At 46.9% G+C, this 12,875-nt stretch overlaps 2 protein-coding genes across 2 annotated transcripts; both read left to right on the top strand.

Annotated features, from left to right (window-relative positions):
- The first annotated feature begins 2,833 nt into the window (after window positions 1–2,833).
- On the top strand, window positions 2,834–4,662 carry LOC123089854 (anthocyanidin 3-O-glucosyltransferase 2-like). The gene has a single exon (XM_044511413.1). It carries the CDS (start codon window positions 2,884–2,886, stop codon window positions 4,363–4,365), a length of 1,482 nt encoding a protein of 493 aa, XP_044367348.1. The 5' UTR covers window positions 2,834–2,883; the 3' UTR covers window positions 4,366–4,662.
- A 5,416-nt stretch (window positions 4,663–10,078) lies between these two features.
- LOC123089853 (tryptamine 5-hydroxylase) lies at window positions 10,079–12,567 on the top strand. Its single transcript, XM_044511412.1, has 2 exons — window positions 10,079–11,049; window positions 11,804–12,567. The coding sequence occupies exons 1-2, from the start codon at window positions 10,147–10,149 to the stop codon at window positions 12,437–12,439; spliced, it is 1,539 nt and encodes a 512-aa protein (XP_044367347.1). The 5' UTR covers window positions 10,079–10,146; the 3' UTR covers window positions 12,440–12,567.
- Window positions 12,568–12,875: the final 308 nt, after the last annotated feature.

Below are 12,875 nucleotides of genomic sequence, written 5' to 3'. Positions count from 1 at the left end.
TTATTGTTATGGTCCAAGTCACTTTTATACCTTTTTATTATAGTGAGAGTCACTTACTAATTTTAGTTTATTCTGTATAAACAGTAAACTTTTAATCAGAAAGACCTATATAGTAAATTTTTGTACAATCTGATGACAACATCCATTATTGATGAAAATCAAAGTAAATAAAATAATTTATACTAAACTTTCATATTTTAAAGATATTTTTGGCATGTCACATGGATAGGTAATATATTACAATGAATCTAAATTATATGTTCAATAAATTATATTATTAATATATACACCTTAAAACACATTTGAATCAAATCCACTTATATAAAAAAACAAAATGTTTTACACTTCCATAAAAATAGTGTGTATGTATTCATAAATAGTTTAGCAGAGATTTATAAAGTGTATGGTATGATAACACCTTGGTAGATGTCTTTTATGATTAGATACATGCAAATGGAAATATCTAGAGTGCACGAGATGTATGCAGGGAGGTTGGAACCTAATAATTGGAACACTATGTATTTACTTCTTTTATCGAACATGTCTTACTCCATTAGGGCATGGCCATTGCTCCAGCCTGGACAGTTGCCTCACGGCCTCCACGTCGGAGAGGAGCCATCGTGGACAAGTCTGATGGAAAAGTAGCAGCTTGCAGAGGGAAGGTGGATCTTGCAGAAGAAGCGGTCTCTCCATAGGAAAAGAGTGGTCCTGGCAGCAAAAGGACGAGAGAGAAAGAGGTGCTGGTGCCCAATTTCTCCCGTTTGAAGCTTTCTTACCTCAGCAATTGGATCACGGAGGTTATCACCTATCATCAGCTGCGTTGGGTGAACGTTTCATGTGCTATAGCCTGAGCAGATGTGGCACCTGAGACCACCACTAGGTGATGCCTCCATTGTACATGCCCTTATGATGTGCTCAATAATATGTTGATGATGTGTGTCTCCTTTGTACTTGGTACCAAAATATCATGGCTCTAGATAAAATAATATTTAGTAAAATTTGTAATTCATTCATCAAAGAGACTAGCAACCTGAGCATACTTGCTTTATAATGTGAACTTACTATAAACCTGACACTAAGAATTGGGTCATTTACATTCTCTAGATATTCAATTGTTTTGTTATATTTAGTAAACTCTTGCATGAAACAAGTTTCTTAGTAGTAATGTGATGATTAAATATTAACACACAGAGTAGTATGTGTGTAGTACCCCGCCCAAACAACACATACACGAACGCGGGTTAAGAAACTAAAAAGTCAAGAGGATCCATTCAGACGTGTTGTCGCGAAACACAGCACAAAACGACACAGCAAAATGAATTATTCCTGGATTTATTTCAGGATTTCCGGCGATGTGCATTCAGTGGGAGGAGACGTTCCCGTCGACGACGAGCCGCCTACGGTGACTTCGTAAATCTCAAGATGATATGCCGGCTCAGTCTTTCGAAGGCGCTCATAGGGGTAGGGTGCGTGTGTGCGTTCATATGGATGAGTGTATGCGCGTGTATATGAGCGCTTGTGTCTGTACTAATGTTAAAAAAAAAGAAACGCAGGAAAAGTGCAAATCTCAATGTCATAGACTTGGACTAAGATTTAGCAAAACCAATTTTCACTCCACATGACAAAATTACATCTCCGCCGGTTTTCGCAGTAAAACCGGCGGAGATTTCTGTTGTCTACTGAGATTGCTGATCCAGCTAGCAGTGTACTGCAGTAGAGAAACACTCTGACAATTGTCGGACCCCCGTACACAACTACGTAGCCGGACGCGCCAACATGTTGTCTTTTGATATTATAAAAATGTGACCGTGGGAGTTTCTCCCAGTGTCTTCAGAACTCAAAAAGAAAAAATATTAATATGTGAAATGTGATGCCAAGATTTCTGTTGGTAACAGTTGGTTCTGTGTGGATGTGCTCGTGAATGTGAAATGCGCTGACCCAAAAAAATAAAAATCCAGCCCGTGTTCCTTATTCAAGATATAATAATGAGCACCTTGCTAATTAATTAACTGACATGTGGTTCACCATTGGACATGTAATGTTAATGAACAGTTTTCTGTTAGTGCTAACAGATATGATTTCATCGTTAGTTGAGCTCAATGCTGTCAAGCGCCTCTCCCAAACAATATTGGACGTGGCCATCATTAGTTGAACATTGAAATCATGCATGATCCTCGTTCAAGATATAATGCTGTAGTACTAACATCATCTTCAACATGTGCACAAAAATTCCGCGCCCTAAAATAGTTTTAGCGTGCTACTGTAGCACTTTTAGTGCGCCGGACCCAACATTGCTTTAGCAGAAGCCCAAAAGCGCGCGCCTAAAATGAACATAGTGTAAATTATGAAGTGCGCCCAATCCGAAGTCCAAAATATGCTGCGGGCGATATCATTTTTCAGCGCGCGCGCAAAAACTTTTAGCCCTACAGCTTCAGCTGGAGCTGTTCGGCGTCCAAAAAAACGATTTTTTAGTGCGCGGAGCTCTTTTTGAGCGCCTGTTGGAGATGCTCTAATAAACAACATGCTAATTATACTTCCTCGCTGTGTTTGTCACTTTTATCGTGTGGGATGCTGGGCATGAGTAGAACGTGTATTTGGCTTTGGCACTATGGTTGTGTCTAGGTCTAAGTTGACTGAGACTTAACCAAGTCACGGTCAAATGATATTGTATATAAGCAGAAAAATAAAAAAACTGAAAAGATTTTTTTTTTCAAACCTTCGTGCAAGATCAAAAGAATATAGCATTGACTGAGACATAACAAAGTCGAATTGGACTTAGCAAAACTGTTTATATGTTAGGCGTACGCTGTGTCTGGCTTGGGTACAAGTAGAAGGCATACGTGAGGGAGCGGAGCGGCACTAGAAACTAGAACTAGAACTAGAATGGCCGCTAGTCGGACGCCGACGCTGGTGCTGGTGCCGGAGTGGGGCACCGGCCACCTCATGTCCATGCTCGAGTCCTGCAAGCGCATCCTTCTCTGCGGCGGCCGCGCCTTCTCCATCACGCTGCTCGTCATGCGCCCGCCCACCGCCCAGGCCACCTCCGAGGTCGAGGCGCACGTCCGCCGCGAGGCCGCCTCCGGCCTCGACATCCGCTTCCACCGCCTCCCCGCCGTGCAGCCTCCGGCTGACGCTGCCGGGGTCGAGGAGTTCATCGCGCGCTACATCCAGCTCCACGCGCCCCACGTCAGGGACGCCGTCGCGGGGATGCCGTGCCCCGTCGCCGCGCTCGTGCTCGACCTGTTCGCGGCGCCCATGGTCGACGTCGCCCGCGACCTGGGCGTGCCCTCCTACGTCTTCATGTCCTCCACCGGCGCCATGCTCGCGCTCATGCTGCACCTGCCCGTGCTCCACCAGGTGGTCACCGTGGAGTTCAGCCAGGTGGACGGAGAGGTGGTGCACGTGCCCGGGCTGCCGCCGATACCGCCCGAGTCCATTCCGTGCCCGGTGGTGGACAAGAAGAGCCCCAACTACACGTGGTTCCTGCGCCTCGGCCACAGCTTTATGGACGCCACGGGAATCATCGCAAACACCGCGGACGAGCTCGAGCCGGGGGCCCTCGCGGCCGTCGCCGACGGCCGCGCCGTGCCAGGGCGCCCCGCGCCGCCGGTGTACCCCGTCGGCCCCGTGCTCTCGCTTCGCAGCAGTGACAGAAGGAAGGATGACTCGGATCCACCGCCGCACCAGTGCATCGCCTGGCTGGACGCGCAGCCGCCGGCGTCGGTGGTGTTCCTCTGTTTCGGGAGCATGGGCTGGTTCGAGGCAGCGCAGGTGGTGGAGATCACGGCGGCGCTTGAGCGGTGCGGCCACCGCTTCTTGTGGGTCCTCCGTGGCCCGCCATCCTCGGAGTCGGGCGCCGGCGCGCCGGACGGGTCGGAGCACCCGACGGACGCGAAGCTGGAGGAGCTGCTCCCAGAGGGGTTCTTGCAGAGGACGGAGGGCAAGGGCCTGGTGTGGCCGACGTGGGTGCCGCAGAAGGACATCCTGGCGCACCCGGCCGTGGGGGGGTTCGTGACGCACGCCGGGTGGAACTCGGTGCTGGAGAGCCTGTGGCACGGCCTGCCAATGGCGCCGTGGCCTCTCTACGCGGAGCAGCACCTGAACGCCTTCGAGCTCGTCGCCGACATGGGGGTCGCCGTGCCGCTCAAGGTGGACCGGAAGCGGGACAACTTGGTGGAGGCGGCGGACCTGGAACGAGCGGTCAAGTGTCTGATGGGCGAGGAGGGGCGGAAGGCCAGGGAGAGGGCCGCCGAGATGAGAGACGTCTGCCGCAACGCCGTCAGCAAGGGCGGCTCCTCCGACGCTGCGTTGCAGAGGCTCTCGGAGGCGCTCCACCACGGCGCCGTGCTGCCCCCGACCATGTGAATTCTTTGCGCTTGCCAGGAAAAGCGTTTCCTCCTAACAAACCTAGACCGACTCTCCCCACGGTTCAAGTTCTCCTGCTCGCATTATTTCTTGATTTATTTTAAAATTTTCGACGATGCGCTTTCAGTGTGGGAGGAGATGTTTCCGTCGATGACGAGACGCCTACGATGATTTCATAAATGGTGAGTGTATGCGTGTATGTATGAGTGCTTGCGTCTGTACCGTGTTAAAAGAAAAAAAACATTTGCACCGTGCAAGTGTAAAAAAAGGTAATAAAAATGTTCCTTTTATCTGTTACATGTTTTTCTCATGTATTTTTTAATGAATCTGAAAGTATTCAACACTTTTTTTTGAATTGAACTTGGTTATGGCTGTGTGTATCTTAGTTATGTAGAAGCCGGGTGTAATGCTTAAACCTTTTAAATAATAAAGCGTCATTTATTAAATAAAAAACCCAAATTGTATTGATATTCATGCCCCCAACTCCTTTTGGTCCTTGCTTTCTTTCTAGAAAGTTAAGAAGTGCTTTGATGTTGTCACCATTATCTTCTATGACCGAAGTCGGCACGATTTTATTTCTCAGATTGAGAGACGACACCATCATCCCACCATGATGAAAGTCGGCACAATTTTCACTAGGAGTCGTGCCACCCTGATCCTGCAACTTTATGGATCCGCACAGAGCCTCACCACGAAGACAAAAAGCCACCGCTGGTTCTCCTCACCGGAGCAAACTCTAGAAATGATGCCCTCATGAGGGACTATGACTCAGAAGCACATCCCTCGCTCAATCCCAGGGAGATCTAGGGTTTCCCCCGGAGTTTCCCGCGCCGTCGTGGACCCCAGCGCCTCAAACCATACCACAGGCCGACCACCAAAGACAAATCTAGTCAGATATGTCCGTATGGACCCACCTCGCGTAGCAGAACATGCCTCCATGGCGCTTCTGCGGCACCGCTGCCACCACCGCTCGATGTCCCACAGAGTGAGCTATCGTGCTGCCGAGGCCGCGGGAGGGGGGGGGAGGGGGGAGGGCACGGGTCCTCGTCTGTGCGCCTGGCCAACCTGACAACGGGCAACAGTGATAGTGTAATATTTTGTTAGGTAGCCAAATTGAGTGTTTAATGTTTAGCTTTGTGAAAGTAGGCACTTCATCCTACAAGATTTTCAGTACGAATGTACAATCAATGGTTGTTCTTAGGAAATGAATAGAAATGACCGTTTATTAAGTTAATTATAATGAAAACGCGGAGTCTACTTTAACACTAATACTATGAAACAACTTTATTTTTCATAACTAAACCTCGGTATATACAAGATTAGTTTGACCCTTAACTTTAACACCGGGCACTCTGCTCACTAATTCTGTCAAAGCGGATTGGTGTTTCACACAACACTAGGTTTTTTTGTAGAAATGACAACCTATGCAACCCAAGAAGAAGTAATGGGAAAGGTGAGAAAATTATGTATGTGAGGAGAGAGATTGTTAGGTAAGAGCGGTAGCGCATATCGGTACCATGTGATCAAAAACTCAAAAGGTGCTTGACAACCTCTACTTCCCTCTATGAAGGGCTTATCTATTTACTTTTTATACTGAGCCAATTCCTTTTCCTTCTAATCTTGAAAGTAAAATTACATGGTGGAGGAATATCCATGATATTTACACTGTCGATGTGCATAATTATGCTAATTCTTTATTATTGATGTTATCCACCAAATAAATAAGTGAAATCTTCCACTGTGTCCGGTTGAAATATCTTTGTTCTAAAAGATTTGGTCATGAGTGCTAGCTAATTATGCAAAAACTAAAAGATAATTGAGGATGTGATATCTGTTGACATACCAGCTCTTACATAGACCCTTGTAGAAAATAAGAGGAATATGATTGTTTATTGACTGAGAACATGGTGTGTTATGATCAAGAAACTTCTATGGGTTATACTTTTGCATGTAAAGGTGTCATGACCTCCTATAAGAAAATATTGTTTTTTAGAATGTTCAATCATGAAAGCAAATAGTGATGTTTTCAATTCAGTATTATTTATTATCGACTCATCACTTCTTAAACATGTGGTTATGTTTACTAAGCTCGGATTTCGCTAGGGGACAAGTGAGGCCTAAGCTTGGGGAGCTGATACTTCCATTTTACAAGACTATTTCTTATCATAATTTACTATTTATCCATGATGTTTTGCATATTATTACTCAATTCTAATGCATTTCTCCCTTCAATTTGCATGGAATAAAGAGAGAGAAATTCTCGTAGATACTATACAGCTGAAAAACAGGGGAAAACAACAACAGAAGAAAAAGAATTTTGCGGAGCATCAAAAAGGCTGGAAATTTTACAGAATTATTTTCCAAAGAAAAAAGGCGGAGTTTAGAAGAGTGGCTATATGAGATCCACAGGGGCCTCACGCGTCAGGCCCACATGACACCTGGCCTTTCACACACTAGTGGAGAAATCCCTAATAGGAATTTACTAGCAGCGTCCAGACCGAAATAAACGCTCTAGTAACTGCCCAAAATACCAGCAACATGCACTAGATAATGGCACGCTGCTAATAAAAAATTACTAGTAGTGTGCAATCAAATGGACATGCCACTAGTGAGCCGGACCAAGAAATTGCCCTAGCAGAAAATACTAGCGGCGAGTGGGTACACACATGCACACGCTGCTAGCGACCAGAACATTTTTCTCAAAAGAAAAAAAAATGTACATGCTACTGGCAGCATGTGCATATATGCACACGCCGCTAGTGACAATGTTGCTAGCAGCGCCCACAAATATGCTCACGCTTCTAGTAACCAGACCATTCCACTTAAAAAAATTGTACAACTCATGGGGATAAGGATATCGAGGGAGACAACGGTGTGTGGGCCATGGCGGCATGCGGCACGCTGAGAGAAAAAAGCCGAGAAGGACAAGTCGATCAGTTGGTCGGCTGCAACACCTCGCCTGTTGCGCTTAGAGCAAGTACAATACGATGATATAGTCAGGTTATAAGACATTACATATTATATTTTTTGTAGAGTTGAAAGAGAGAGAAAAGAAGCGGACTACTAGTTAACAGCCGGCTGTAGCACGTGCTTCTAGAGTCTATGTAAGAGAATGATGTGACCCATGTATTAATAAAGAAGTATATATTTATATTCAACTATTATACTTGATGGCTATAAGCTTGGTTATAAATGACATGATAACATCATATAGCCAGCAACTGGTTATACTATTAATCATGCTCTTAGATGGTTGCTGTCTGGTCTAAATCGGGTGTGAGGGACGCCCAGACGATCCACACAAGCCCAGTTATCTGCGGGTTGAGTATGAGCGTTTACCACGTAAAATTCTATTTGGCGTGCTCATCGATGTCAAAGGATCTGAGCCGAAGTTATTATTCATCCCGTGCTCCTCGTTCAAGATGTTAAATAAAAATCATGCTAATTTTAAACCGACATGTGACGCGGTTAGCCGTTCTATATGTGATGCCAAGTTTTCTATCGTAATAACAATTGATTCTATGTGGATGTGGTCATCTATGCCAAATAACCCGACCCAAAATAAAAATTTATTCCTCATTCAAGATATTGTAAGAGCACCTTGTTGAATGCTAATTAACTAACTGACATGTGGTTTGTCATTTGATATATAATAATGCTAACGCATCAGTTCGTAAGGCTGGTCGTAATGGTAGTATCATAGCTAGTATCATGCATGTCAACTAGGTAATTTTGATGAGGTGTCATAGCATTAAATGAAGGAAGAGAGGGTGTAGTATCATATTATGATACCGTATCATAATAAATGCTATGTTACTTTGTGTCATGCATGGCAATAAATATAGAGTACTACATAATACTAAAATATCATACTATGCATTAGGGAGGTAGTATCATACACTAGTATCATATGCATGATACTAGTATATGATACTCCCCGTTACAACCGATGATTCTTCGTTTGTTGAGCTCATCGATGTCAGGTGCTCTGACTGAACATTAAAAATTCATGCATGTTCCATGTTTAACATATTATAATGATCACGATGCTCTCCCTACCTACCTCACTGCCTATCATTTCATGGATATCCTTTTTTTCTAATCACAAGTTTTCTAATACAACAAAAGTATCATATATCCTTTTTCTTATGTGAGTACGCATCGGCGTGCGCCTCTACGGAGGGACACCGTGCGTGACACCGTGAAGGATGCCGTGGTCAGGTCTTATGCTAGTGTGATGTTCAACAATGCCAGTGCATGGATCACGGCGATAGGGACAGCCATGGCGGAAGGCGGGTTGTGGACGTGCTCATATTATGTGTCTTGTCAGTCGTACAGAAAGGCAAACAGGCTACATTCTTAAATCAAGTGTGACCATTTAATTGTCAAAAGAATCGTTAAGTAAATGTATCCTACCATATTCGATAGTCGAGGTTGTAGTTGGTAGCGACCAATCATGTGAAAATATTTTATAAACAAAGCACTGAATCAATTTCGAAATTCAATCATTAATGCAAGTAATTAGCTAGACAATAAATTATGTATGCAAAGTAGTTCCATCTAAATAGGATTTATTTTTCTCGCACTGAATCAATTTGGAAACCAAGTTACTAATGCAATTAATTAATTAGTTTGGCAGTTAATTATGCCTACCAAATAGGACGGTGGCGTAGTGTGTCCTGCAGGGCTATGCACGGGCAGCTGCTCCCGACGGCGTGCGGTTCGTCGCCATTGGCTCCATGCCTTCAGGCGCGGCAGCAGTGCAACGACGACCACCTGGAGGCGACGGGTGGAGTGGAACGATACGAGCGTGCAGGACTCACCCTGGTCGTCGTTGAGATCCAGATCGAGCTCGCCTATGTTGTCATCCTCCTCCGACTGCATCCATCCGCCGGCGAGGCCCATCCACCCCCAAGCCTGGTGGGGCGAGCTCCTCCTCCCCGCAGACGGGCCGCTCCCGGTGCTCGCTGGAGATGGGCTTATGGATCCAGGCGAGTGCTGGTTAACGGAGGCTCGATCCGGGCTCCAGGCTCGAATTGTAGCTGAGGACCACAAATACGAGGTGCGGAAGGGGACGTCGGCTCGATTCTTGCCGGATCCAGGTGAGTGCGGGTTAACGGCGGGGGGATTGGGGACGAGAGAAGAACAGGGTGAAATGCTGACAAGTGGACCATATGTCCGGTTCAACTAACGGTGTTGGAAATTTGTGCCAAGTCAGCCTGATTGGCGGTCCGCCGAGGTAAATCCGCCGATATGTGTTATTTGAATAACATTTACGATAGATGCGGTGCTTTCTACAACAAAAATATAAGATAGTGTTCTCTTCAAACCTAACCTTCAAAGGGATGTTTTTGTGCAATTAATTCCTGCAAATGGCATCTCGGATAGGCCTTTTTTTCAGTGGGAGGATGAACAAGAGGGGGCAACCGTTGAATTTCAATCGTTTAATGAAAAATTATCGACATCCGCAATACATTATTTGTGTCATTAGATTCATCAAGAAGAATAATTTTGTATTTTATCTATTTAGCATTTTAGATGTTAATAGTTTATACTGAAAATTTGGTCAAACATATGCACGCATGTTTGACTTTTGTAAAACAAAATTTGCACTAAATTACTAACTCTTCCTGGTTAGATGATAATTAAGTTATGACCATCACACTATAAAAGGTAGAACCGCACACATGCATAACCACTAGGCCACCCGTTAAGAGCCATATCTTTTTGGACTTGCACCTTGCACCTTGCACCTAAGCCAACTAGGTAGAGACTCACATCATGGAGCTCAACTTTGCCTCGTATGTGTCCATTGTTCTCTTGGTCCTCTCCGGCACGTACGTCTACTGCGCGACACGGAGCCGGTCGCCGCTGCGGCTCCCGCCCTCGCCGCCCGGGTGGCCTGTGATCGGCCACCTCCACCTGATGACGGACATGCCCCACCACGCACTCGCAGAGCTGGCCAGGAGCATGCGCGCTCCGCTCCTCCGGCTTCAGCTCGGGAGCATCCCGGCCGTGGTGATCTCCAAGCCCGACCTGGCGCGCGAGGCGCTCACCACCAACGACGCGGCAATGGCGTCCCGGCCACACCTCCTCTCCGGGCAGTTCCTCTCGTTCGGCTGCTCCGACGTGACGTTCGCGCCGGCGGGGGCCTACCACCGGATGGTGCGGAGGGTGGTGGTCTCCGACCTCGTCTCGCCTCGCCGAGTGGCCACCTACGGAAGCTTCCGGGACGAGGAGCTCCGCCGCCTCCTCGCGCACCTCACGGAGAGCGCCTCGACGACGGAGACCTCCGTCAACCTCAGCAAGTGCCTCCTCAACCTGGCCAACGATGTGCTCTGCCGCATCGCCTTTGGCCGCCGGTTTCCGCACGGCAAGGACGACAAGCTCGCCGCGGTGCTCGCCGAGTCGCAAGACCTCTATGCCGGATTCGCCATAGGCGACTTCTTCCCGGAGTTGGAGCCTCTCGCGAGCACCCTGACGGGACTCCGCCGCCGGCTGAAGAGCTGCCTGGCCGACCTCCGCGAGGTCTGTGACGAAATCATCGAGGAGCACATCAGCGGCCAACGCCAGCGCATCCCCGGCGACCGAGACGAGGACTTTGTCGACGTCCTCCTCCGCGCCCAGAAGGCGGCCGATCTAAAAGTCCCACTCACCGACGACAACCTCAAATCCATCGTCTTGGTACGCCACTCGCCCACTTTGGCTCTCCAGGACTCCACCCTAGCTGTGCAGAGGCCGGATGTGTACTCATCATGTTTGTATTCTCTTGATGCTTCGTTTTGAGTTAATAAAATCCACCCTTTTTCGAAAAAAAAGGACTCCATGAAGGCCAAAATTTAAAAAAAATCACAAAACAATGTTTTTAGTTAAAAAAACATGAAAAGGATGCACACATAGTTAGAGATGTCTTTGAAATTTCATGACGAAATACTCCCTCCGTCTTGAAATACTTGTCGGAGAGATGGATAAAATTGAATGCATCTATATCTAAAATACGTCTAGATTCATGCATTTCTCCGATAAGTATTTCCGTGAGGTACACAAAAAAATCCATGTAATTTTATAATGAAATTATATGTGCTAGAAATACATGATTTTATTATTTTCTCAACATCAAAATATATTTCATGTGAAACTTTACAAACAGGTAATATGTACTTTTTCAGAATTTTTTGAAACTTGAAAATCAGATTATTATTAATTTTACTTTCTCAAATACGGGCTCAATCATGAAGCCTGAGAGCCAAAAGGAATTTTCAATGTTGAACTTGCTATATAGATAACTCGAGTAGCTCTTGATATCATCTACTAAATATTGATATTTTATCCTTTATTTATACAAAACCCCGTAATACTTTGTGTTTAAATGGTCATGAAAAGCCTACCGTCGGGTTGTGGTTTCACTATGGCAATGTCCACTATGTTGTGGTTTCAGGACATATTCATCGCCGGCACAGACACGACGTTTGCGACGATAGAGTGGACGATGACAGAGTTGATGCGCCACCCACGCATCCTAAGAAAAGCGCAGGACGAGGTCCGGTGGGTCGTGGGTGCCAAGGGTCAGGTGGAAGAGTCGGACCTCGTTGAGCTCCACTACATGCGCGCCATCATCAAGGAGACCTTCCGTTTGCACCCGGTGGTTCCGCTGCTTGTGCCTCGGGAGTCCATTGTCGCATGCACCCTTGGCGGCTATGACATCCCGGGCAAGACCCGCATCTTTATCAACACTTTTGCCATGGGTCGGGACCCGGAGATTTGGGAGGACCCACTAGAGTACTGGCCAGAACGGTTCGAGATCGCCGGCGGTGAGATCGACCTCAAGGACCGGGACTATAAGCTGATGCCGTTTGGCGGTGGTCGGAGAGGGTGCCCAGGCTACACGTTCGCACTACCCACTGTGCAGTTAACGCTGGCCAAACTGATGTATCACTTCGAGTGGGCCCTGCCAGAGGGCGTGCGCGCTGAGGACATCAGTGTAGAAGAGAGCTTTGGGTTAGCCACAAAGAAGAAGGAGCCGCTCTTCGTTGCCGTCAGGAAAAGCGACATGTATGAGTTTAAGGGGGAGTAAACATCAGAAATCTTGCTGGGAGCCAAGGTGCAGCCACCCCTGCGCTCAGTGCCGCACATCTTAAACTTCAAGCACCTTATGTAAGGAACTGTGGTGGGAATTATCAAGTGATGCTTAACAAGTTTACATGAGCTAACAAGTATGCATGCTCCTTATATAATACCGATTGTTTTCAAGAAAATGGACAAATCACTATTAGAAAACGGGCCATTTATCCCGGTCCATGAGGCCCATTTGTCCCGGTTGCCGAACCGGGACAAAAGGGTCGGTACTAGAGCCCAATACCTTTCGTCCCGGTTCGCCCAGGAACCGGGACATATGGGGCTCCAAGTGGCCGGTGCGGCTTGCCCAGGCAGGAGGGCCTTTTGTCCCGGTTGGTGCCACCAACCGGGACCAAAACGCTTTCACGCGTCAGCAGTTCAGGGGTTGGGGTTTT

The sequence above is a fragment of the Triticum aestivum genome, chromosome 4B, assembly GCF_018294505.1.
Source record: "Triticum aestivum cultivar Chinese Spring chromosome 4B, IWGSC CS RefSeq v2.1, whole genome shotgun sequence".
Classification (NCBI taxonomy): Eukaryota; Viridiplantae; Streptophyta; class Magnoliopsida; order Poales; family Poaceae; genus Triticum; species Triticum aestivum.
The sequence above is the reverse complement of the archived record's forward strand: the minus strand, read 5'-3'. Positions and strand labels throughout refer to the sequence as shown.

Bases quoted from the DNA above. Each gene is read 5' to 3' on its own strand.
- LOC123089854 (XM_044511413.1), top strand. From the start codon at position 2,884: ATGGCCGCTAGTCGGACGCCGACGCTGGTGCTGGTGCCGGAGTGGGGC.
- LOC123089853 (XM_044511412.1), top strand. From the start codon at position 10,147: ATGGAGCTCAACTTTGCCTCGTATGTGTCCATTGTTCTCTTGGTCCTC. The intron at 11,050-11,803 runs GTACGCCACTCG...TTGTGGTTTCAG, and splicing joins ACCTCAAATCCATCGTCTTG to GACATATTCATCGCCGGCAC.